Source organism: Indicator indicator, chromosome 2, assembly GCF_027791375.1.
Source record: "Indicator indicator isolate 239-I01 chromosome 2, UM_Iind_1.1, whole genome shotgun sequence".
Taxonomy (NCBI): domain Eukaryota; kingdom Metazoa; phylum Chordata; class Aves; order Piciformes; family Indicatoridae; genus Indicator; species Indicator indicator.
In genome coordinates, this window is record NC_072011.1 from 26633175 (window position 1) to 26658457 (window position 25283).

Here is a 25283-nt window from a genome sequence, read left to right on the forward strand (position 1 = left end):
TATTACAGCAGGTTTTAAGCTTCTCATACAAACTTCATCCAGTACTTGAGTTTTTATTCAGAATTTCAGGATGGTAGAAGACTTTACTGAAGCACACTATTCTGGAAATATCAAAGTGGGAAAATGAAAAAAGTTCCTATCCCATATAGCCATAGAAAGAACAGTCATTGACCCAGAAGCCAAAAGCTCCAAAAGGCGGCCATAAGTAAAGACCTTCAAACACACAATACATTTTAATAATATCAAGATTTTGGAAAAGCTGTGTTTTGCACTATTACTAAATGTTTGGGTTGCTAATTGTGGAACCCATCTTGCTGTAATAAATCTTCCACACTTCTAAACAAGCACTACAGTCCAGGAATTAGGCATGCTACAGAAAATCTACTGGGTAATGATGCGACTCCTATTTCCATCAGTGGAGTCTACTGTGCAGAAGACAATTTCAATAATCCTACCTGCAGGATGGACACAGTCTGTGAGAAGTGGTGCTGTTCCATTGTTGATGTGGAATAGAGAGCAGCTAATGGGTGATCAAATTTCTGAAGATAGCTGTTGCTGTAACCTCTGTGATCCAGATCATGGCACAGGCATGCAACTAAAAGACCTTTTCGCTACAAAAAAAAAATAAATTGAGATTAACGTTGTAAAAGCAAGATTTATTTCCTGCCTCTAGATGTCAGTCTCTTCCCAAAATACAGTAAAAGTTGCAAAATGCTCACACTGTCTTAAAAAAGTACATGGAGAAACATCCTTAAAACTGCAAAACAGCATAGTGAGGACATGCTGAATTAAAATTCTCAGTCATACTGCAATTCAAATCTTTAATATCTTATAAATTTAAAAAGCCTTGTTGCACAGTCACATACTATTGGAGGAAGAAATAGGTTTCAGGACAAAATCTGAATTTTAAACAGCTAGTCTGTTCATCCACTGACTTCCTACCATGTTTATTATTTCTTTTTTTAATACAGTGATTTCCTGGTCAAGGTAGTTGCACTAAAGTCCCATGCTAGACCTGCCTCTGCAACAGTATTCAAATACAGTGACCATGTGTTCTGGGTGAAACTTCTCCTAGGAAGTCACTGATGTGAGCCACAGAAACAATGGATAAAGTCAACTGCAAACAACATAAGACAGCAACCAATTTTTAATTTAATGAACTCCTAATATCCTGAAGAAGTGGAAATCTCTCTTTCAACTCACAAAATACATAAACAATTGCAAAAGTTCTTCACATAGCAGATGCATTTTGAAAACACATTCATTAATGTTTGTGGAAAAGTCACTGCCCCCACAGAGTATCATAAAAAATATCTCTATAGCTGTCTTAACAGTGGGTTCTGCTCAGTGCTCAGTAAACAAGTCTATAAAATTAAGCAGAAAAATAAAACTGATTAATCACCTATTAAGTGAGCAACATTCAACATGTACACCTTACTGAAAGGCACATGATCCTGTGGAAAAATAGCAAACAACGATGCAGCTGCAGATTTTATCACACATATATGACATGCAGAACTAATTGTACTTTTGATTTTGAGGCCCAAGTCTACTGAGTTTCATGTCAACGTCCCAAACCTGAGACCAGTCCATCCTAGTTTCCCAAACTTTCCTTCACCAGTTTCCTGTATTCTTGTGGATACAATTCCAGTCTCAGGAAATGTAACTACTAGAAAGAGCTGGAATATAGACTGGAATTAGGCATTCAAAAATGTGAAAGCTCACTGAAGCTTGGGATGGAACAAAGACTGTTTCCATTTCTTTTAACAGCTGCCTCTTTTGTTCATTCTGTCTTTCCTCCCCTGAGTCTGCAAAAAGACAGGGCTTAATATTTGGTTAGTAATAGATGTTACCGGAGCTTTAATTATTCTCTGGGGCCACAGTCCATGGATTTTTATTGTTAAAGGAACGCTGATGTTTTCAAACTTGTACTAGCTTTGCCAACTTTGAGCATATGCATGGCAAATGCCACTTCCCAACTCCAGTGTCACTTTTCAAGTCCCTGCTTTACATCAGAATAAAGTAGACCTTTTCAAATGAAAGATTGCTAAATTTTGTTTTACTCTTATACACTGAATAAAAACTTGATTTCTCTTAGCATGTTTCTTTAAAAGAGCCAAACAATTTTGGGTAAGACTCCCCTGAATGAATCAGCTCGAGGAAGTCACAGACCTTGGAAAACTACAGCCCAAATGGCTACTATTTGGCAGTTATACACAACTGAAAACAGGTTCTCCCAGTGAGAAGTTTCAGGTAGTGCTAATAAGAGACAGCAATCTCAGATGCACCTACCACAATTCAGGAAAAAGAAAAAAAGAAGACAAATAAAAGTTCTTCATTATGTATATTAACATTTAAACATGCTAAGCCTTCCATTTTCTTATTATAACATTTCCAGTTAGTGATCTATCCAAAGTGTTTTTTTTTAAATACTATGTATTTATTTGTAAAATACATACACACATACTAAGGAAAATTTAGCATAATAAAAGTTAATACATGATTTAGCACATTTAGACAACAGGTTTCCTTCCATCCTTTCTACTCTTTTCCATTACTCAGATGTCATCCATCTCTGCAACACCAAGCCCTTCTCCCTTGTCTTCCCGTTCAGGATCTCTTTGACCACACAGGGTTCAAGATCCAGGGCATTTTCTTCCTCTGCCTTCAATACAGATCTGACAGTTAATTAAATAATTAAAGAAAGACTGTAAGTGAGAAAACCTCAAAATGTGGATATGGACTTAAGAGTAAATCTGCTACTGCTTCTTTAGCGGGCAGACCTGAAAAGTGTGAAGGAAACACTAGGATTAGGAATCTGAATAATCCCACTAGTTTACAATTTCCACACACACCTGTTCCTCTGGAGGGGCCTTTATACATACTCTGTCCAAACTGACAGTGAAACTTTAGCATAGAAAATGTAATTCTATGATGGCTGCTGCCTCTGATGAGGTATGGTAATTGAGAGAATCACCTCACCTACCTCTAGATCAGTGAAAAGTCCCTGGTTGTTCTGAAGTATGGCATACATGCAATGTGCAACAGTAACTGCATGCTTCCAGTTGTGGTAGGGCACACGACGATAATTCTTCTTTACAGACATAGTAAATCGGCACAGCTTTTCAAGTTCAAAGCTAGGAAGGTATCGATTTGGACAGAGACAAAAAATAAGTACAGGGGAAAATAACCAACAGAGAAGACAACATGCTCTTTGACTTACTCTTTTTGCTAGGATTGAGTCACACTGCACATTGATTACAAGAGGCATTAAAGTTTTGGTAAGAACAGTTAGGCACAGGCACCTGACAATGCTTTTAGTTTAATCTGTAAATTTCTAGAACGTAAGTCAAGCTACCCAGGACAGACAACACAATTGCATAACCTTCCCTGCTCCCAGAAATTGAAGTATAGTTTCTTTGAATCATTATCTATTACACCTGCCAAACAGTGAAACTCTGCATCTAATGGGCAATTTGGAAACATTATTTGAGGCCAGAATGTAAAATTAGGTCATTTTAAGCAAATGAGAAGAAATAATAACAAGGTTTCACCTTTTCCAAGATGTTAAGATTTTTTTCTGGTTTCCCCAAATGACCTGAAATTTACATTTCACCATTTCTTCATTTTTCACCAAACAATATTTTATTAAGTAGCTGCTGGTGAAATGTGAAAATGCCTCAAATCTATAGCATCTATGGGATTATTTCTTAAAGAATTTTTTTTTACATTTTGGCTGTCAACAAGTAAAATATTTATTTATGATGAAGAGCATTTTCACTAAGGCAGTAATAAAAAAACAGTAATAAAGTAATTGTTATGTTTGGCTTATGTGCTCATCAGAAACACCTCTGAAAGAGTTCATACCCTGTAGTAGCAGAGCTCTGCACAACCTTGAATAGATTTTATCTAGTGATATGTCTTCGGAAGGAAAGCTGAATACTTTTTGTTTACAGATGGGAAATGCGGGCCCAGATTACATATCAGGTAAAACTTATTCTAAAGTATCTAACAGAAACTGCCCAGGGTGAGTATGGAATATTACACTTGAGAACTTAACTGAAGATAGCAGAGCTCCAAGTTGCTTTTTCCCACAGAAACAGATCAGTTTTCTTCTGTTGTCCTTTTTCATGTTACTGTGAATCTATATTTTTTTCCAAGTTTCATGGTTTGTTTAACTACTTGAATATATCAGCCAAGTGGTATTGTTGTTATGCTTTTGCAGTACATGTGAGTTGAGAAAACAAAGTTAAACGTCTCTAACCTACATGCAAAAATGTAAACGCATCTACTATATGGAGCCAGTTAGAAAAACATACTTCTGTTTTCATGTGATGAGCAAGGTAATTATTCTTCTTAGCTTTAGTCTAACATTAGTAAAAATGGAGGTATAGTCTTTCACAAAATCTTTAGGCTTTCTTTTTTAATTCTAGACAGTTAAGTCAGACAGCTCTGGAACAGTTGTTAAAACTACTGTTTAAATAGTAAATCATAATTCAGAATATCACAACAGTCACTTGTCTCTACATCCAGTATCATCTCAATGGTAACTATAGGACAGTACAGCTAAAACCAAAGGGACAGTCATTGTCAGCATAGAATACCACTATTTCCTCCACAGTCATATTTTGCAGTAAAGATCATTTCTTCATGACAACAAAGAAAATGCAGCCCTCTGATTACTATCCAGTATCGATCTTTCAGACTGGCAACAACGAAGTGGCAACAAAAAGTCCAGAGGCAATGAAGAAAGACTTTAGGGCCTTGGGACAACTGCTTAAGGGACTGGGAGCACAAGCAGTGTTCTCCTCTGTCCCTCTGGTTGTGGGGAATGATGAGGGAATAAACAGGAAAAGACAACAGATCAATGCCTCAAGCTTGGTGTCATCAACAGGACTTTGAATTCTTTAATCATGGGTAGATTTGCAGGGCACCAGGCCTGCTGACAACAGACGGGATACACCCATCTCAAAGGGGAAAAGGATTCTGGCCCAGGAGTTAGCAGGGCTCACTAAAAGCATTTAAACTAGATTTGAAGGGGGAAGGGCACAAAACTGGGCTTGCTAGAAATAAGCTTAAGATGCACAAGGGGAGGTTTATATTGGATATTAGAAGAAACTTCTTTGCTGAAAGAGTTACCAAACTCTGGAATAGGCTCCCCAGGGAGGTGGTTGAATAGATTTGGTGCTAAGAGACATGGTTTAGCACCAGACTCAGTAGAGTTAGATAGTAATTGGACTCTATGATCTTAACAGTCTTTTCCAACCAAAATGATTCTATAATTCTATGATTCAGTTAGGAATGTGTAGTGGGTTGAAATTGCCCCCAACATTAACTTAACCAATAAGTTAACCATATTGAGATGTACAGAACTGTATTTAGAACAGACACCCACTTTGCAGTATTGAAGGAGACATCAGAAAGACCCTCAGGTTTGACTGCATAGTTTGAGGGCATGGAGATTCATCCAGTGAACTAAGAGAAAACAGTCACCAGCAGGTATTTCCCAAAGGTTGCTCAGGTACAGGAATATACTTCCCCTTTCCATTTCCCATCTGTAGATTTTTTCTGTAATTCAGAGCAGCTCCTTTCTTTCAGCAAAATGCTACTGATTTTAGCAACAATAATGCACAGTGAGAGAAAGGACAATAAACGAAACACTTCATTTGAATCTCAATCACTTCCATAATAATGCACAGTGATGTTGATACCTGATGAATTTAGCAAGGTAAGATCTAAACTTAGGTTATTTTAACCATATAATATATTCATTTCAGTAACTATATACTTGAAAAAACAGCATTCATGGACCTTCTTGCCTTTATGGCAAGAGTGTCCAAGAGTGTCTCTAATACTTTCACCATCTTCTGTCAGAAAAGTAATCTCATCTCACAAACAGACAATACTTCTATATATTGGAAGGACAACTGTTTGGTTGACATCCTGAATTCTACCTGGCTGTTCCCAAATTTTATTAACTAAAGATCAAGAAGCTGGAACAGGAAATCCAACCTGCTTATTACAGTCCTGCACAGACTAAACACAGTACATAAACTCTAAAGAAAATAAGACCTTGAATTAGCCATTTCCTAATAAATAAGCACATAAATGACATAATTAAAGCAATAAATCATGAAATTCATACCAGGCTGTCCCACAGGACTGGTGAACCATGTAGACAAAAATGGCAGGCCAGACATCCTCATACGGACTGATATCAAAGTGGTATCTAAGAAGAAAGTTTCAGCAAATAGAATTAATTTTTGGTGAGGAGGCAGGTTATGTAATACCATCTAACAAAGCACAAGAAATTGTATTGCAAACAACATACTTCTATCAAGGTGGAATCTTGCAAACTTCTAATACTCTAGCTTTCAACTGAGTCACTACAAGATGTAAGGAATTTCAACTGTAAGCAGCCTCTGTTAAGCACACACATGCTTTGCTTGCTCACAGCTACAATGCTCAGAGCCTGACAGGAGCAAGCAAGCTCTAGAGATTAGGTTTACAAAAACAGCTCACATTTTTTTAACTCCACTTAGGCACCTGGTCACTATAGGAAAGTTTATTGTCCTGGGCCAGAAACAGTGACTAAAAAATAATGTGACTTATGGTGTTAGCTTTGAGTAGGGACTGACTGATAAAATATAGGTAGAGGTACATCTATATTAGTGATTTGGGACCATCAGAAAGAAAGCTCATCTCTACAATCCTTAGATACAAACTAATTCTTAAAGCAGCTATTGTAGCTACCCATGCCTCAGGAAAACGCTAACATTCTTAGTAGCCATTTGACAGATATGTTTTGTTTGTAGGTCTTTAACTATAACTAAGCATAATAAAGCTGAATCCCTATGATTTTTGGATAGTACAATAATAAAAAGTGCTTCTTACAAAACTCTCCACTATGCCTAGGGGGAAAAAACAAAAGAACAGCTTTTTCACTGACTGATAAAAGATGCCACTGTCACTGTATGAGAAAATACTTACAGTTCAATTTCTTTATAAATATGTGGAGGCAGTGTACAGTGCATGAGGTTTTGCCACTCTTCTGCTGTACAAACGCTGTGGTAGGACAGCTTCTCCATTGTTACACGGTAAATACACTCTGAATGGCGGATTCTGTGGTACATCTGAAAAAGCAAACTCATTCATTAATGTAAAATTTTAATTAAAGAAAAAAAAAATTTTCCTGTATTAAAGCACTTATTCTTAAAATACACACCTGCAAAAACAGTGCTTTTGATTGTTCAACTTGTTCCCATAAGGGAACAATAATCCTTGCACATGAGTTGGCTGGGCTCATTGACAAGACTTTAAACTAGTCTTAAAGGGGGACGGGAAGGTAACTGGCCTTGCCACTGAGAATTCGGAGTGTAGTAGCCCAACACTTGTGGAGCAGTGTGTTCCCATCTTAGATAACCAGAAGGCCTACCCCCCACTCAAGGTTGAAAACTACGTACTCAACTCCCTCCCTGAAATGTTTATATACCAACATATGCACCATGGGCAATAAACAGTGACCTTCTATGCCCCTTAGACACACACAAGTCTATGGGCCCAGATGGGCTACACCCAAGGGTGCTGAAAGAGTTGGCAGATGTGCTTCCCAAGCCACTTTCCATCATTTACCTGAAGTCCTGCCTAACTGCGGAAGCCCCAGTGGATCCAATGGAGGCTAGCAAATGTAACACCTAACTACAAGAAAGGAAGAAAGAAGGAACTGGGAAACTATAGACCTTGGTACCAGGGAAAGTCATGAAGCAGGTCATCTCAAGCCCCATTACATGCCATACAGAGAACAACAGGGGATCAGGCACAGTCAGCATGGGTTTATGAAGGGCAGGTCCCGTCTGACAAACTTGATCTCCTTCTATGACAAGATGACTGACTATTCAATGAGGGAAAGGCTGTGGATATTGTCTACTCAGGCTTTTCAAAAAGCCCTTGACAGTGTTTCCCACAGAACTCTCATGGACAAACTGGCTGCTCATGGCTTGGATGAGCACACACTCTGCTGGATGAAGCACTGGCTGGCCGAAAGGGCCCAAAGCTGGTCAATGGAGTTCAATCCAGCTGGCAGCCAGTCACAAGTGGTGTTCCTTAGGGCTCAGTGTTGGGACCACTTCTGTTTAACATCTTTATTGATGAACTTGATGAAGATATAGAGTGTGTCATTGGTAAGTTTGCAAATGACACCAAGTGTTGATCTTCATGAGGGTAGGAGGGCTCTACAGAGGGACTTGGGATAGATTGGATCCATGGGCCAACGTTAATGGGATGAGCTTCAAACAAGGCCAAATGTCAGGTCCTGCACTTGGGTCACAACAACCTCAAGCATTAAACATACGGAATCGAGAGAAAATACAACATCTCCATCCCTCAGCTGAATTTGTAAAACATGTGATCTGAATTTATAAAAGCAGAAGTCATACTTTCTAATTGAAAAAAAGAAGGCAAACAGATATTCATATCTCAGAGCTTGCTCTTTCAGTTTAGTTACACTCAACTGATGTATCGAGAGTACAATTATTTCAGAAAGCATCAATTGGATTCCTATCATCCTCTTAAAATACAATTATTAAGCACAGAATTCAATTACTCCTGTTTCCTTGCTAATTCAATGAAACAGAATTACGAATCACTTTAATAACATAGACCAAAATCCTTAAGTAGGATTCTAAGTCTTCCCATTAAAAACAACAGCTTACAAAACTGTAATTAAAACTTACGTTAGCACAGTGTAAGGCTAAAGCACAAAAGACTGCAAACATTTTAAAGTTGTTCTCATCAGTTTTAGAGAAGGCACTTCCACTTATTTTGTTCACCATCTGCACAACACCTATTACACTTCCTCGGCTTACAATAGGCATGCACAGGATATTTCTGGTTGTGTAGCCTGTGTAGAGGTCTACATCTCTGGGGAGCCAGAAAAGAGAAAGGAAAAAAAGAAAAGAGTAAGATTATTAATTAATATCTATTTCTTCTCAGAAATGTTAATGTACAATATACAAAATCGTTTTACAGTAGACATAGTTAGTACCTGCAAGAAGTTTATCTCCAAAGCTCTTAAATACTTCCACCTACGGTGACATATTTAGAGAGAACTTTGTAATCCTTTAATCTCCATTTGCTAGATAAAGAATTAATACCTCCTTAAATGTACAGTCAGCTTATTCATAAACTTAGATGTGCTCTTTGTTAGTGAACTGGTTTTTCTCCCCCCCTGAAACTAAGCAGATTGAAAGGGAAGCAAATAAAGAAAGCAGCAACAGCCTGCCTAACTACACAAAGTTCTATAATGGGAAAAATAATTAAATTTTTCTGCATTATATTTATGTGTGATAAAAATAATACTTTTTATTTGTGTCTTTAAAATATCTATGATACCTAAAGCACTTAAATAGATATCTATAGATTTCCTCCTCATCAAAGGATCACAGCTCCATGAATGCATCCTAGTATGAAATTTAAATAAGGAAAAGGTTTTCTGAGCTATCATCACCACCTGCAAAGAACATCTTACCTGTTAAAGCGTGGATCTGCATAGGCATCAGGGATGTTAAGCACTTCTCCTGTTCTTGCCACTTGACCAGCTATTCCTTTTTCTATAGAAAATCTGTGGAAAATAAAAATGTGTGTGTTAGCCACAATATGAGCTACACGCAAAAACATTTTTCCAGTGGAGTCTGTCTTGGGCACAGTAATGAATACTTGTTCCAAATCAGCGTCATTTTGATCCTCTTAGGAGAAAACTCTTACAAGACAACTAGAAGTAATTAATAAAATAGAAAAGCACATTCTAATAAATACTTTCTGAAAACATTTTACAAAGCTGCATAGTTTAATGCAAAAGATGCCATAATATGATCAGTTTAATGACAAAAATTGAAAGTCTTCAGTTACTGTGGGGGTTATGCCTAATAAACATGACATTCGTACAGAACCAGAGACTTGTGCTTATATTTAGAAGCTATTGATTTTATCATTGGCTTTTGCATATTCATTGGTTTATTAGACATGCCATAGGCAACATGGAGTTTGTTTCTTCAAGGGAGGCAGGTGGATTGGGTAAAAGAAACTTTGGAGAGAGATCAGTGGAAAATTCAAAGTTTAGCATTACCATGCGTTTGCCATGTACGTTTTAGGAAAAAATAGCTCATTTCAAGTTAAACACAAAAATTAGATTCTGGAGTGGAATTGGAAAAATTTGAAAGTTTGTCTTGCAAAGAATTTACTTTCAATTCTTTGACATAAAACAGTTATAACATGCAAGCACAGAAGAATTTGTAGAGAAAAGTATTTAGTAAGAAATACATAGGGAACACTTTCAAATCTAAATGTACCTTGGTAGTATTCTGCCCCCACTGAAGTTAGTGAGAAATTTGCAGGATTTCACCCTGCACACCTAATATTAAGTTAGTTTCTTCTGCTGCTTCTTATGATATGTACCTCACACCAACTTAAGGCCTCCTGATAACTGACTCAGTGTCACTTTCTTACAGATATTTAGGTTGTATTTCTCTTTCCATATACAGCACTCCTAAAATGGCTCACACTCTTACACAATAATTTTCATACAGAAAAGACAGAAAGATACAAGCAAAAAAAAAATTATCGAGAAGTATGAAAGTGTATGTTGAAGTAGGACACCTTCTTTCACTTATACCACCTCCTCACTTGTCAGTATGCAAACTGCATCAATTTTGACCCCTTCCATTTTCACTCACACAATGTAATTAAGTGGAAATAAGTTTGTCTAAAGGAGCACAAGTGAAGACATGAACCACAACTCATATTGGCCCAGAATTTTAAAAGTATAAGGAGGAAATGAAAAATATTCTTAGAAATTCTGTGGTAAGTATCTTCCTCATTTACTCATACATTTATTTTTAGGAAGCTACAGCTTTAAAACCTGCACATCTTTGAAAGCCTCAATCAGTTTAAAGATCCATAATTGTTGTAAAGTGAAAAATGTTGTATTTCCTTTGTTGCTTTGTCTCTTTCAATAGAAGAACATACATACACGTAAAAATTATGTAATTGTGATATGAAACAGAAATAGACATCAATTTTAGGTAGAGAATGCTGTATATACACTAGAAGTCCATATATATTTTCAAATTCACCATACTTCAGAATCATAATCAAAGTTTGAAAATACTCCAAATTCACATGAGAAAAATTAAAACTAAATTACTGGACTTGAAATTTTTGAAACAAATGATCAGTCCATACTAGATTCTACATATGCCTAATTCATATGTAAGAAGTACACATTGTGATTTTCTTGCCTTGGATGTGCTTGAATTGCACAAATTTCAGTTCCTCTTGGGAACCCTCTTGGGAAAAAAAGTCCCATATTGGCAGACTACAGATTAGGTGCACCTTTACCTGCACCTTTACCTACCTCAAAACACCTCTGTTTTTTTCCCAACATGATTTCCAAAAGGACCGCCTCCGGAAGACGGCATTTCCAGGAGTGACGTTATAGCTTCAGAGACGTTGTTTCGATGGCACTGCAATGTCATTCCCAGAAGTACTACCTTCTGGAGGCGGGTCCTGGTGGGAATGATATCACAGTATGACAAATATTGTCAGGGTACCTGCAGATAGTCACAGAGACTGGGTAATAAAATGCCTGCACATCCGTAGTTACAATAAAACTGTGATACTCCGCTAGCTACTCTTACCTTATTTCTTTGGTCTTCTTGAAGACAGGTTTCCCATCATTTTCTTCTCCAATATCAAAAAGATCTGAATATAGTTCCTTATTTTTGTGGTCAACCTGGAAGAGTGCACATCTATCTGCATTCACGAGGTTTTTTGCATATATCTATAGACAAAAAACAAAACTAGAGTTAACAGTCATAGGTTAGATTATCTTGAGTCATTTATCTGCTAAAACTTATGTCACTAAAAGATGAAAGTTTTGAGAAATTATCCAGTATCCGTTTGAAAGAGCATCCACCTTCACAGTAATCATATAGGATCATAACCCAAAATGAAAGCCTGCTTTTTATTCAAGATTTATTTGCAAATTAGTGGTCCTCTCTTTGAGAAATACAGGAATCTCTTTAGAGCCATAAACGTTTGCTAAAAGAAAAAAAGCTTTCCTGTTGCATGTTTTTCAAGCATAAGGAATGCTTTTCACAATGATACCTTTCCTCTCCCTATCCTTACAGTTTTTTTAAATGTTAAGTCATTTCTAAGCAGTCCATTTACACTGGTAAAGTCAATTGTTCAGAAATGTGTCATCTCATGTGCAGAATCCTTGGCTGTGTACTAACCAGAGTAAGACAAACACTGCGGAGTATTTTCCATTACTAAACTGAGTTTCTAAATAAAACCATTTTAATATTATTTGCATTCTAATTTTGTTTTCTTTCAATAGTGTAGCTATCACTGAAGACTGAAGCAAGTATTAGAGTACTGTTGGAGTGTAATTTCTTGAGTATACAAATTGAAACAATACCATTACACAGCTGATTAAAATTTTACATTCAGGAAAAAGAACTCTATCATGCAATCAATGTGCCTAAAGCTAAAAAGCACAATTCATATATCAAACAATCAAAATGTGATACAAGCAACCCCTTCATATGTATTTGTAAACACTATTCAGGAAATAATTCTGAATTCAAAAGTGATTCAGAAAATTATCATCTGTTTCTGAACTGTACTAATTCATTGATTAGTTACTTCAATTGACTTGGCTTTGGTGTTTTTTTATAAAACAGTGCATGACTCTGTCACTCTAGTTCTGAGTGTAAATACTTCTGCAAAGTAAAAGGGATCTCGTGTCTTGCATATTTCATTCAGCAACTGGAACAAATACTCCTGGAGTAATGTTTGACCTCTAACCCTTTCTACAGACATTAACTTCTTCAGGAGTGTTTTGCAATATGCAGAAAACTGAATTTAGGGAAAAGGAATCAATACAAGTTGAAATAAAAAGGAAGGCCTATTTCTGTTACATTCATTACTTATGAAAGTTGGTGAAGTTGTGACAATGAAAAAAAATCAAGCTGACCTTATTCCACATAGAAGCATTAATACTGCTTGTATTACATGTTCATTATAAAGAGCTTATCTATTCAATTGAAGTAATGTTTTACTTCACAAGAAAAAGGAGAATGAAGGACTTTAATAACAGACTAATAAACTTAGAAAGTAAAAAGACAACTTACCATTATATGTTCAAGTAGGGAATCTATTGCAACTATATTATCAAAATATGTTCTGCCGAAAAAGAGAAGTCAGTAAATATTGGCATTTAGTCAAACACTCTCAAATGGATGTCATAGGTTCTTGTTTCACAATCACTTAACAGTGGAGCCTGAATAAGTGAATACATAAACCTCTGGCATGTTGAAAATCATTGACTGGCTTGCTATAGGACGAGGGAATTGAGACATGTCCCTAGCTCTGCTCCTTGAATCCATTATTCTACCATGTCAGAATTGTAGAATATTCTCCGTAATGTGCAGAATTTTCTCTGTATAAAAGGCAAGCATTGGCTACCATGAACCAGACAGGCCCCTGATGAGCAACAGCAAGAATGCATCAAAAAGGCTTTGGCACCCTTTACACATGTGTACTGGCTTTGGGGCTATGCCTTTAAAATTTTTCACAGATTTTGAGCAGAAAGTAGTAAGAATGTAAGTAAATCACTATGGAGTGTAAAAAAGGAAAATAATGATTATTCGAAATTATTCCATTGGAGGGATAGTTCCCTCAAGAACCCACCACAACATGAAAAAAATTTAACAAAGGAAAGAAAAGCAATCCAAAAGAAAAAAATTATTCAGTTGCTGATATATACTATCCTTATGGTTTAAAAATAACTCATTAGGTTTACACATTGAGAACTATGTACTGAGAACTACTGACAACTATGTATTGTAGGCAAATTCACATCGTATTATCCAACCCTTAACGCTTTTTAAAAGGCAACAATTCATAAAAATCTTAGTTTTCTCTATCAACCCAGGCATAGCATGTTGAAACTGAAGAAAAAGACTGATATTGTGACTTAAAAAAAGAAAGATACCTTTTTCATAGCCAAGTGGTAACTGTCCAAGGACAGCCAAGAATATTGAAGGATAAAGGTCAAATTTATTAGTAAAAGAAGTCTAAATCTTTCACATTCCACATCTTAATAACTTTCAGATTACAATGTCCCAGCAGACAAAGACATTTGTTCTATGGCCTTGAACATATATACAGCTCAGTTCTGTTTGGGTGTAGTGGAAAGGAAATATATAATAGACTAGTCTTGCATGGCCAGGGACATGAAGAGACTGAGTATTGTATACTTTGCCCTTGCTAAAATGTTACAGTGACATGGCATGCTAACAATTTCCTCACTGAATAGGAAACCCTCTTTCCACGTAAGTAAAGGTACAGGTAATTTCTAAAAGGAAACTACTAATTTTCTTGCTAGTGCAAGTCTTTATCTACAAGAAGTTCATAAAGTTGTTATTAAAAGATATCCCAGTTCCATGGCTAAAAGCACAGGGGTTTTTCTTGTTTGTTTTTTTGTTAAATCTAAACAATTCTAGCTATTGATAATGCTGTAGGAGAGCTATTTTTAATAGAGATATATCTTAACTATTTTCAGTATGTATTGTAATTTTTATCCTAATGCGTTTTTTTAAATGACAAAGTTCTTTTAAACAATCTTAGTACCGTGTCCCAATTGCCAGCCCATAAATTTGGGTAGATTAATCCAGACTGCTTAGGTAAACTAGCTTAGTACAGATGTTAGTAACATAAAAGCACTCTGGAAAGGAACACAGTGGTGCAAGACATGGCAGTGAGTGGGTAGTGCTGGCAAGGGAATGATGAGAGTGTCCTTCAAGAGATACATTCTGAACCTAAGCTGAAATAAAAAAACCATGAAAAGGTCATCCCTGAGGAAAAGCACTAGGGATTTCACCTGGATACAACCAGCTTGCCAACCTTCACTGCAAGGGGTGAACTCCTGCCTGCTGTGTATCACTTCCCATTCCAGCAAGGTCAGCTGCCCATATTCCTGAGCAATGGCATAGAAATCTTGGAAGTCCTCTAATCTCATCACTTTGAGAATTGTTTATTAAGAGCCACAGAAGTGTTTGTGACAGTAAAAATTCAGGACATCTCATTTTTCCACAGTGTGTCAGCCCTTTGTGATGCAAATTCTTCAACTAACTAGTCTGATAAAACACTGTTAAGCACCCCAAACTGTGATTTACCGAAGGACCAACTCTGGTATGTCTTTTAATTTATTGTCTATCTCTACTAGTTAAAGATGCTAATACTAGCATCAAAAGGAAAAAAACAAGGATGAAGGAAGAGCCTGTCACCTAAGATTCTAAGACACTTTGCAAGTCTAAGCCAAATCTTTCATACTCTTACTATGTTTTCAATTTAATTTTGCATCAATTAGACAAGGAATTAAAAGAAAACATACTACATGCAGTTACAGTCTCTGAAAATGAAAACAGAGCCTCCAGAAAATGCAGGGGAAGAAAAATTACCCAGCAGTCCTGATTATTCAAGGATACATCCCTAAAGTACACATACTTATGTGTGTATGCATGTGTACATACATGTCAAAGATGAGTGACAAAGTAAACTAACTTTTCATTAAATCCTTTCAAAGCTTCTAAAACTGGCCATAAGACGAGATAGCAAGCCTCTTTGCAGCTGCTCAAGAAGGCCATGGTTAACAGTGACCATGGTTAACAGTGACAGAAAAGGAGTAAACAAATTCCACAAGGTAGAATCAGATGTTACAATTTGTTCTGCACCACCATAAAAATGTGTTTAATAGGTATGCCCCACTGTCAGCCACATCATTTTCCCTGTGCTGAAATTTGCATACACTTCAAGGTACACCTTCGCACCTGCTTGTGAGCTATTTCAAAACACAATTAGATAGGAAGTCATGTTAGAAAAGCTCATTAAAATGAATTGATGAGATTTTACTGCAAGTCACACTTACTTTGATACATCAAGCAAAAAGTCATTCAATTCAGTCTGCTTGGCAAGGCCCCGGCACACCTGGAAGCACAGATCACGTTATCATTTGTTGCAGAAGATTACTGAAGTCACAGGGAAGCTGACATCACACAGTCTACCCATTTAGTTTTTATGAAAATACAGCACTAGTACACACATATGTTACAGCTCTATATAAAATTAAAAGCTGGATTGGTGTGCTGAGCTCCAATTTTGGCTATCAAAGCTGTTGATTTAAAACTGTTGAATGCAAGTAACATCTTGCTGAAGACTCTGAAAGATGTTGGTTGTTACACTTCTTCATGCTGCCTCAAAGGCTGCCATGAATGTGGTTATGGAATCAGTTGCTTCTCCTCATCCAGCCACTCAGCTCTTTCAAGAATGTCAAGCATTTTATTTGTTTTCTTTGTTAGCATACTTTCACAACTTTTCTTACAGGTTGCAAAGTAGCATGTAGACACAATGACATCACGTTAAACTGACAAGTTTAAGTAAGCTAAGAGATGGATGATAATACATTCAACTATGGGAAAAAATCACCACGAATATGAGCGCAAAAAAAAGTATGCATACTACATTTTAGAAGTGAAGTGTTAGATGAAGTAAAACCTTGAACTGCAACTGTGTTTTCATTTCACCTAACTGCAAACTCCGTATCTAAATTATTTGTACACCAGCATATAGCTAGAGTAAGCACTGAGGTAAGCACCTAGAACTAGAAACGCTTTCATCAGTGAAATGCAGACATAAATAAATACGCAAAGTATGACAAACTACATCCACAAGCCTTATTCTTGCCTATTATAAGGTAACTAGGTATACCTAACAGCCAGGTCTGAGTCTGGCAGGTACAGCCTAACACCAGATCAAAACTCTTGCATTCTTCTTATGCAAAAAATTGGCAAGGACAAGCCTCCTGCTTAGCAGAAGGGAGAAAAATTAAAATTACCAGTGGACAGGCTTGAACTAAACCTTCCATGTTTTGTTTTCGTAGATGTGAAAGATTTCTCAGTTAAAGAGGGAGTCACTGTTACAAAGTGAAGTCACAAATGCATGCAACTACAATTGTCCTAGCATACGTCAGTCTGTGCCAGCTAATTCTGCCTTAAATATGTCAGGTTGAACAACCAAACATAACAAAATCAATGACTCCCAGCACCAAGGTGGCAGAATCTAGAAAAGCAGAAGCTTTGTGCGAATCTTCTGCGAAGTGTATGAAAGACATCTTGTACAAAAAAGAATCACTCCTGAGTTGACAGAAGAACCTATTCTATCATGTCTGATGACTTGAAGAAAGCAAATGTCACTCCAGTCTTCAAAAAGGCAAGGAGAACCCAGACAACTAAGGAACAGTCAGCTTCTCCTCCATCCCTGAAGAGATGATGGAGCAGCTCATCCTGGAGATCATCTCTAACCACATGGAAGACACAAAGGCTATCAGGAGCAGCCAACATGGCTTTAGTGAGGGGAGATCCTGTCTGACTAATCTGATAGCCATCCATGAAGTTATGACCAAGTGGGTACATGAGGGAAGAGCAGTGGATGTCATATATCTTGACTTCAGTAAAGCTTTTGATACTGTCTCCCATAACATCCTCACAGAAAAGCGCAGGAGATGTGGCATAGATGGTTGGTCAGTGAGGTGGATTGAAAACTGGCTCCACAACAGAGTTCAGAGGGTTGTCATCAGTGGCACAGAGTCAACTTGGAGGCCTGTGGAAAGTGGGGTCCCCCAGGGATCTGTACTGGGTCCAGTTTTGTTCAATATCTTTATCAATGACCTGGATGAGGGCATTGAGAGTACCCTCAGCAAGTCCACTGATGATACAAAACTGGGGGGGTTGGCTGATACCCCTCAGGCTGTGCAGCCATCCAGCATGACCTGGACAGGCTGGAGAGCTGGGTGCAGGCAAACCTCATGAAGTTTAATAAGGACAAGTGCAGGGCCCTGCATCTGGGGAGAAATAACAACAGGCACCAGTACAAGTTAGGGGATGCCCTGCTGGAAAGCAGCTTGATGGAGAAAGATCTTCATGGAACAACAATGTGCCCTTGTGGCCAAGAGAGCCAATGGGATCCTGGGATGCATCAACAAGGGTGTTTCCAGCAGGTCTAGGGAAGTTCTTCTGCCTCTCTACTCTGCCCTGGTGAGACCACACCTGCAATACTGTGTCCAGTTTTGGGCTCCCAGTTCAAGAAAGACAGAGACCTGCTGGAGAGATCCCCTACAAAGAGAGACTGAGATCCCTGGGGCTATTTAGTCTGGAGAAGAGAAGACTGAGAGGGGATCTCATCAATGTGTATAAAGATCTGAGGGGTGGGTGTCAAGTGGAGGGGGCAAAGCTCTTTTTGGTGGTGCACAGTAATAAGACAAGAAACAACAGGTTTAATCTTGAACATAGAAGATTTCACCTCAACATGAGGAGAAACTTCTTTACAGTGAGGGTGACGGAGCACTGGAACAGGATGCCCAAGTTGATGATGGAGTTTCCTTCTCTGGAGACTTTCAAAACCCACCTGGATGCATTCCTGTGTGGACAACCCTAAGTGATCCTGCTTTGCAGAGGGGTTGGACCCAATGATCTCTTGAGGTCCCTTCCAACCTCTAATACACTGTGATACTGTGATACTCTCTTGTGAGTTGAGGGAACATGCTTGGTTTCAGTGTTACACTCTTCTACCAGCTGATGTAACAAAACCTTGTAGCAAAGCTGCTAGGGTTCATAAGTCCCTTGACTTCTGACAGCATGAAGCATTCTAAATGGGACTAGTTACAGGACTATAAAGCATTGAGCAAGGACAGCTTAAAGTAGGGTTTGCCAGTAATACCTAATAATCTCAAACTGAATACCAAAGCAGGAGGAAAGCAACCAGTTAATCTAGAAGTTGCCTTCTTACCAGAAAACAAATACAGTTTGTTGTTTGATCCATAGTTACAAGTAAGGAAAACTAGCTCAATGCACACCAAAAATGTCAGTGTATTTTTCCCAGGTTTAGGGAAGGAGCTTAAATCAGTGTTGTAGTAGTGACCTCAACTTAAATTTTATCACAATTCATGTTCCTACTAATCAAGTTCTGGAAGAAGGGTTACACAATGAAAAAATGGAAACCACCCACACTTACTTGTACTTGATGTATTGCTACTGAAGCCCATGCAAGACTTGCTGTTGCAACCTGAAACAGAAGAAACTAACTTTGATGAAACCTTGAAAATTGAGCATCGGTTACATGCTTGTTTTCTTTATCTATCTGCTACATAAGTTGACTGAGCTGTTTTTTAGACAGGCAGGTAGTTTCAATTTGTGGGAATATGGTTACTTTGTGAAAATCTCAGTATACTTGTCAGTGTTTCAATTTTAGTAAGGTACATTCAGTCACAAGAGAACAATCCTTACTTTTTGCATCAAAAAATGCTTACCACCAATGCTCTTCAAAAGTGGTATTGGAAACTCATCAGCTGAGAAATGCAGCATCAAAATAAACATCCCATAAGACAAGGGCTTAAAAAAATTACCTTATGTGCATTGTTGAAAGGTATGTGCCACAGAAATAAAATATCCCATAACATCTTTTGGGGGCTGTATCTCTTCAGCCACAGCTATTTTCAGCTGTAATCAGGCACTACTTCTTTCGTTACCATTTTGGTGGCAGAAGAACCAGACCTGATCCCTCAGCTCAAGACTGGTGTTTTAAGTATGATGGTTTCTAGGCAACATTTCAAACAAATGTTATATAAACTGGAGTTAACTAAGATGTGCTACCACTCTTAATATCCTGTCTTTGAAACACAGGAGCTTTACAGGAACACAGAGGACAGAACTACAAAAGGTCTGCTGCTGCATACCCTTCTAAGGTAGTGGGTTTTAATTTTCTTTTTCTTTAAACAGAACACATTGTGCACATTTTATAAAAACTGCTAATGGAACCCAAACACTTTCTGAAACCTGACTGTTAAAAGAATGCTTTAGAGCACTCAGAAAGACACCTTAAAAGATTTTTAATTCACTAATACTTTTATTTAGCACCAAGTCTTTTCCAAGTAGATGGCTCATGAACTTCATTTATATTTCATATAATATAAAAGACTCATATTTGCACAGAACAATGCTCGTCTGAAACCTCTCAGAACGGTAGATTGGTTAATGTAATAAAAATCAATGTAATTAAAATTTAAAAAATAAATACATTGTCTGTAAACAGCAGAATTATGAAGCCTGGTTTTGTATGAATGCTTTTTCGATTTTTCTGGGAGCAGGGACAATGGCATCATCACCATATTAATCCAGTCTCCTACCATGAACATTACTGGTAAAACCTGAGATGCAAAAATGAGCCTGAAGTGACAGTGACTGCCCAGCTAATATGCATGTATGGGTATCACATGTATGCTGGGCTACTTAGAGATTACTGACAAAAAGAGCATATAACTGACAAATATCTCTGCTTCTTCCTTCCTTGAGAGAAAGAGAGCTTTACAGATGGGACTTAGATTAGCAGGTCATCCAGATACCAGCACATCTACACACAGTTTCTAGGGATGTTTAGATCAGGAGGTCAAAGGACAGTGAACAAGGCTTGACAAATCACAGATAGGGGACAGACTAGAGACAAAAGATGTCAGTCCTTACAGACTAAAGAAATTTTTGACCCCAAACCAGCAAATAATTGTCAACCTAGGAAGAAACTAGGAGACATAATGACTCAACAGCAGGCATCTCTTATCCACCCATTTCAAGATATCTTGGAAAGACTACCTGGGTACACACATTTCTGTGTGCAACTCTCTGAAATACTGCCTGGACACACTCACCTCAGTGTCTTAGAGGGTGTGGTGCTAAGAATGTGAATGCAACTATATGAAACATCTTTTGCTTCACTTCTGTTTTAAATTAACATCAGCTTTCCTCTCCTGTGAGACCTGGCATTAAGACTTGCTATATTGTGGCTACAATGTTGCAACATTATCTTTTACAAGAGGGCCCATTCCCTTGAGAACCCACATTGAAAATGTCAATTAAAAAAAAAAACAAAACAATTAAAAAGTCAATTAAAATGTCAATTAAAAAGTCTTGCCATACTGTAAAATGAAGCTTTACTGGAAAGTTAAAATCGAAACTCTTCAAGATAACTCAGCAGTGTCCCTCCAAAGTGACTTTTGTTTCTGACAGTTGATTTACACTTATATTTTGTTCACCTGCTTTCCATTAACTCCTCTGAGAACTCTGTATTGAGTTCAAAATAATGAAATCTGGAACCTGTTTTTTTTCCACAAAAAAATGCAAAGTAAAATTCTTGATGTGTCTCCTCACTTCTGTAGTAAATTTTTCCTCCTGTGACTGAAAATACAAATCACTACTTTTTTCCAATCAGTAACATCTGATGAGAACAAAAATCAAGTACAAGAAAGGTAATAAACACATAAGAATAAGAGAAGAAAGTTTGAGAGGGCTGATGTGCTGACCATGGTGGAGAAGTGGGTGAAGCCTGGGCATGACCTCACCTCTTGGTGACTAAGGTGGAACGCTTCTTTCCCCCAGTGACGGTAAAGCTCCAGGATACCAATCAGATCACCAATTGCAGTGACAATTGGCAAACACAAAACAGATTGGATACGGGTCCCTGATTCCAGTCCAGTACCTTTGGGAAATCGCTCATCCTAAAAAATGTAAGCATAATCTGATAAAATGTAGTATCATAACATTACAATGAAAGATATAGTGACATTTTCCTCCCTCTCCTGGCTGATCAGATCTGCAGAAAAAAGGTAAAATTCACATACAATAGTAAGTCATCTACCAAAAAATGTAATTAAAAACATTGGTGTTAGTTTACATATCCAGTTAACCCTATTGACCTAAATTAGGAATTAGTTGCAATATTAGACACAGCTTGGGATTGTCATTACAATACGTTTTCTCTACTCTCATAGGCATCATAAACAGCACTATATTGCTATTATCGGTGCAGATTAAGTAAAAATTTAAACAGCACTACTCTACCACCTCCTTCCCCCAAAAACCCCAAGGCATTCATAATCCTGAAATCGGATGCTCAGATTGCAAAATTACCAAGCAGACAGCAGTGCTGAGACTAAGGCTTTAGGTTATGCAGATAGAATCCTCAACCAGCTCCTAGGGAGGAAAATGTGTTCCCAAAACATTATGCATGACAGTAAGAATATTTTTCCTTCCCTTGTTTATGCATCCTGAATAAACCAGTGGAAAAGTTATAGGAGCAAGTGTTAAAATAATCCTATCAGCTGCTATAAAAGGTTCAAACACGTAACTTTTAATCTATACAGTGAATGCCCAAGGCTTTATAGCTTCAGTTCTGCATGTAGCAAAACTCACAAATACCTGAGAAACCACCTGGATGTTAGTAAGAAAGTAAGTAGCCAATGTGAAGTGCATGAGACCCATTTCATTGTACATCAATCCTTCAGTATTTCATTTGTAGCAGAAGTTCCTTGCAGGCTGTACTTAGACAAGACAGACACTCCTTCAAAGATGGTCAAAATCTCTCCCTTCTCAAAGAAAAGAGCAAATAATCTCTACCTTAATTACTGAGATGACAATCAATCTGAATTGCTAGGAACAAATGACAGACAAAAATGAGTGGGAAGTACTTCGCAAAACAAGCAAACTGCTTTCACTTTTCAATTCTATCCTTAAAACAAAACAAAACAAAAGGGCTGACAAGTCTGCCTGCAAGGAGCTCCCTTTCACTGTTGAGATGGCTTCTAAAATCGTATAACAGCAAACCGTATCACTAAAGTGATTCCAGGATTCTAAAATGAATTTCCCTTTTCGGTCAGTAATCCACTAATACTGTAAACTGGTTAAAAAAGTTAAAAACTCCTTCCCACTACCCTCTCCGATTTTATTACGAACATAAAATCAAAACATACAACCATCATATACAAGGATATTGATTGGAAATATTTGATATTGATTGGAAATTATCAGTAACAATTTAAGCCTTATATGCAACTGTAAAAATCTAGTAACACATAAAATCTTTATAGTCCAGGGTGTATAGAAGGCACCGAGTGTAACTACAGGGAAAGTGGCTTCTGCCTTTTGTTTTTGTGATTCTGTTTAAGTGTACTCACATTAGGCCTCTGGTATTCTGTTTATAGCCTGAGTTTGCCCTATAAAGGTCATATATTTTTTAGCAAATAATTTTGTTAAAATATTGGTCAGCCATATCCAGTTTTGGGCACAATATCCAAGACACTTATTCTGGACAGAATTCAAAAGGATAGAAAACACTGAAGAGAAAGGAGAATTTAAACTTCCTTGGTGTTGTCATAACCAGCTGACCATAGAAGCGTTCTCACTAAGTACAGTCTGAACACAAGTTTCACACAATTGCATAGATGAAAATGCAAGATGAAGTTTACAAAAAAAACTAACGGACAGACATGCAGAGTGCCAAATATTAGCAGAGTATCACCTTAGTTTTTTCTGAATCCTTTTATGGGCAAAAGCCTGGATTTTGCTATCAGTTACACTGCTGTGCCTTTCATACAGGTCTACTGATATTTTAAGTACTCTACCTTTACATCAGTGTTAAGTAAAGATCAAAATCCTGTCTAATAAACAGAATTCTGACTGACATTCTTGTCAGTGTGAGCCCTGAATTATAATTAAATCAAACTTTGTTTATATGGGAGTCTTCTTGTTTGGGATTAGCACACAAATATTTTAAGACCAGGAAGACAGGAGTTTTGAATAACAGTAGGTTTTTTTGACTCTCCAGATGACTGGTACCTTTACTTCCCTTCTAAACTTAATCAATCAGGCTAATTTAAACTCAAATTCATTTTCTTCATAGGAATGTACCAAGATCATGTAAATTCTATATACATTTGTCTCAATAAACATTTAATCATCTAAATATTCATTCTAAGAAAATGCTGTAATCATCTTGTTAAAAGGAGAAAGAAAAAGCTTTTTACCCCCAGAATATCTTCTACTAACAACGTTTTTCTGGATCTAGCTACATAAGCAGATACTGTAGTGCCATGTGCAATGGGGCCTGCAGGAATGAGCCGTGGTTGTCCTTCCTTAGCTCCTGGTGGTGTAAATACACACAGACTCTAGTTAGAAGGAAAAACAAAACAGAACACAAAAGAAAAAAAAGAAGAAGAAAGAATGCAATTAGAATGCGTGGTTATTTTTATGGAGTTACTGTGCTACTGATGTAGCACTAAGGACTGAATAAAGTAGATAATTTAGAGAAACACAGCTTTTGACAATAAAAAGTACTTGGATAAATTCTGCTTAATTGTTTTGAAATCTTTGGTAATCTCACTCTAAAATTACCACTCAGTGGATAACTTATATCAGGGTTGGATTATGTTTACCTTGAATGCACAGTAAATGTATAAAGGCTCACAAAGCCTTGTAATTTACCTTTTGTAAAACAGTTGCAAATACATATAAAGGTCAAACCTACAAACTCTTCTGTGTGTCAAATATTCTTCAGATCTAAAATTTCATTCCCTTTTTTTTGGATGAAAAATAAACTTTATGGAACAGTAGAGTGCTGGAAAACAATGTTTCTATCACAGTCTCACTAAATTTTTTCCTTTCAGCATGTTTATTTCATACATCTCATGCAGCTGGAAGGAAAGATACTCCTTCCACGAAGCAGCTCCACTGAACATGCACAGTATTTATTCCATTTTGATGTGTTGCATTGCAGTACAAGTACATGAAATCATGAAATTATTGTTCTGATATTTTCATTTGCTTTTGGGTTTTCTTTTTTGGTTGGTTGGGTTTTTTTTGTTAATTTGTTTGGTTTGTTTTAATCAAAGAAGAAGAAAAAGGTTTAGGATAGAAATGGCATAGTAATATTGAAATGTATATCTTCACAAATGTTTGACCTGCTATACCATACACTTACAGGAAAAAAGGTTAATATTGCAGAGTACTGAAAAATGCAGGGAATGAAATACAATGTTTAAAGTCTAAATTAAGTATCTAGAGGAATCACTCAAATGAAATTAACAGCACAAAGGAGACCAAAGTTGACCTCTCCAAAGATTAACAGATTTATCCATACCATTCTTCTTACTTTTACTAAGTATATTTTTTCTATATTTGGGTCCTTATACCAAGATCGTAATGTGTGATACTTAGCAAATTAACCACATTATTTAAATTGTGAGTACAAAACGTGCTTTCCCAAACTGGTATCCTGAGTCATGCCCATTATGACTTAACATAAAACAATGCACAAATCTTTCACTTCTCAGAAACAGCTCCTTG

At 37.1% G+C, this 25283-nt stretch overlaps 1 protein-coding gene across 1 annotated transcript in view; it reads right to left on the reverse strand.

Annotated features, from left to right (window-relative positions):
* Window positions 1-25283, reverse strand: part of PDE10A (phosphodiesterase 10A) — a 180965-nt gene that overhangs the window by 19973 nt on the left and 135709 nt on the right. Inside the window, exons 6-17 of the mRNA XM_054399026.1 lie at window positions 23966-24106; window positions 21506-21661; window positions 19129-19179; window positions 15989-16047; window positions 13191-13242; window positions 11694-11836; window positions 9527-9619; window positions 8733-8919; window positions 6991-7133; window positions 6146-6229; window positions 2987-3137; window positions 456-611 (exon numbers count right to left, since the gene is read on the reverse strand). Coding sequence (XP_054255001.1) covers window positions 456-611; window positions 2987-3137; window positions 6146-6229; window positions 6991-7133; window positions 8733-8919; window positions 9527-9619; window positions 11694-11836; window positions 13191-13242; window positions 15989-16047; window positions 19129-19179; window positions 21506-21661; window positions 23966-24106 — 1416 coding nt within the window. The remainder of the gene's footprint in view (window positions 1-455; window positions 612-2986; window positions 3138-6145; window positions 6230-6990; window positions 7134-8732; window positions 8920-9526; window positions 9620-11693; window positions 11837-13190; window positions 13243-15988; window positions 16048-19128; window positions 19180-21505; window positions 21662-23965; window positions 24107-25283) is intronic.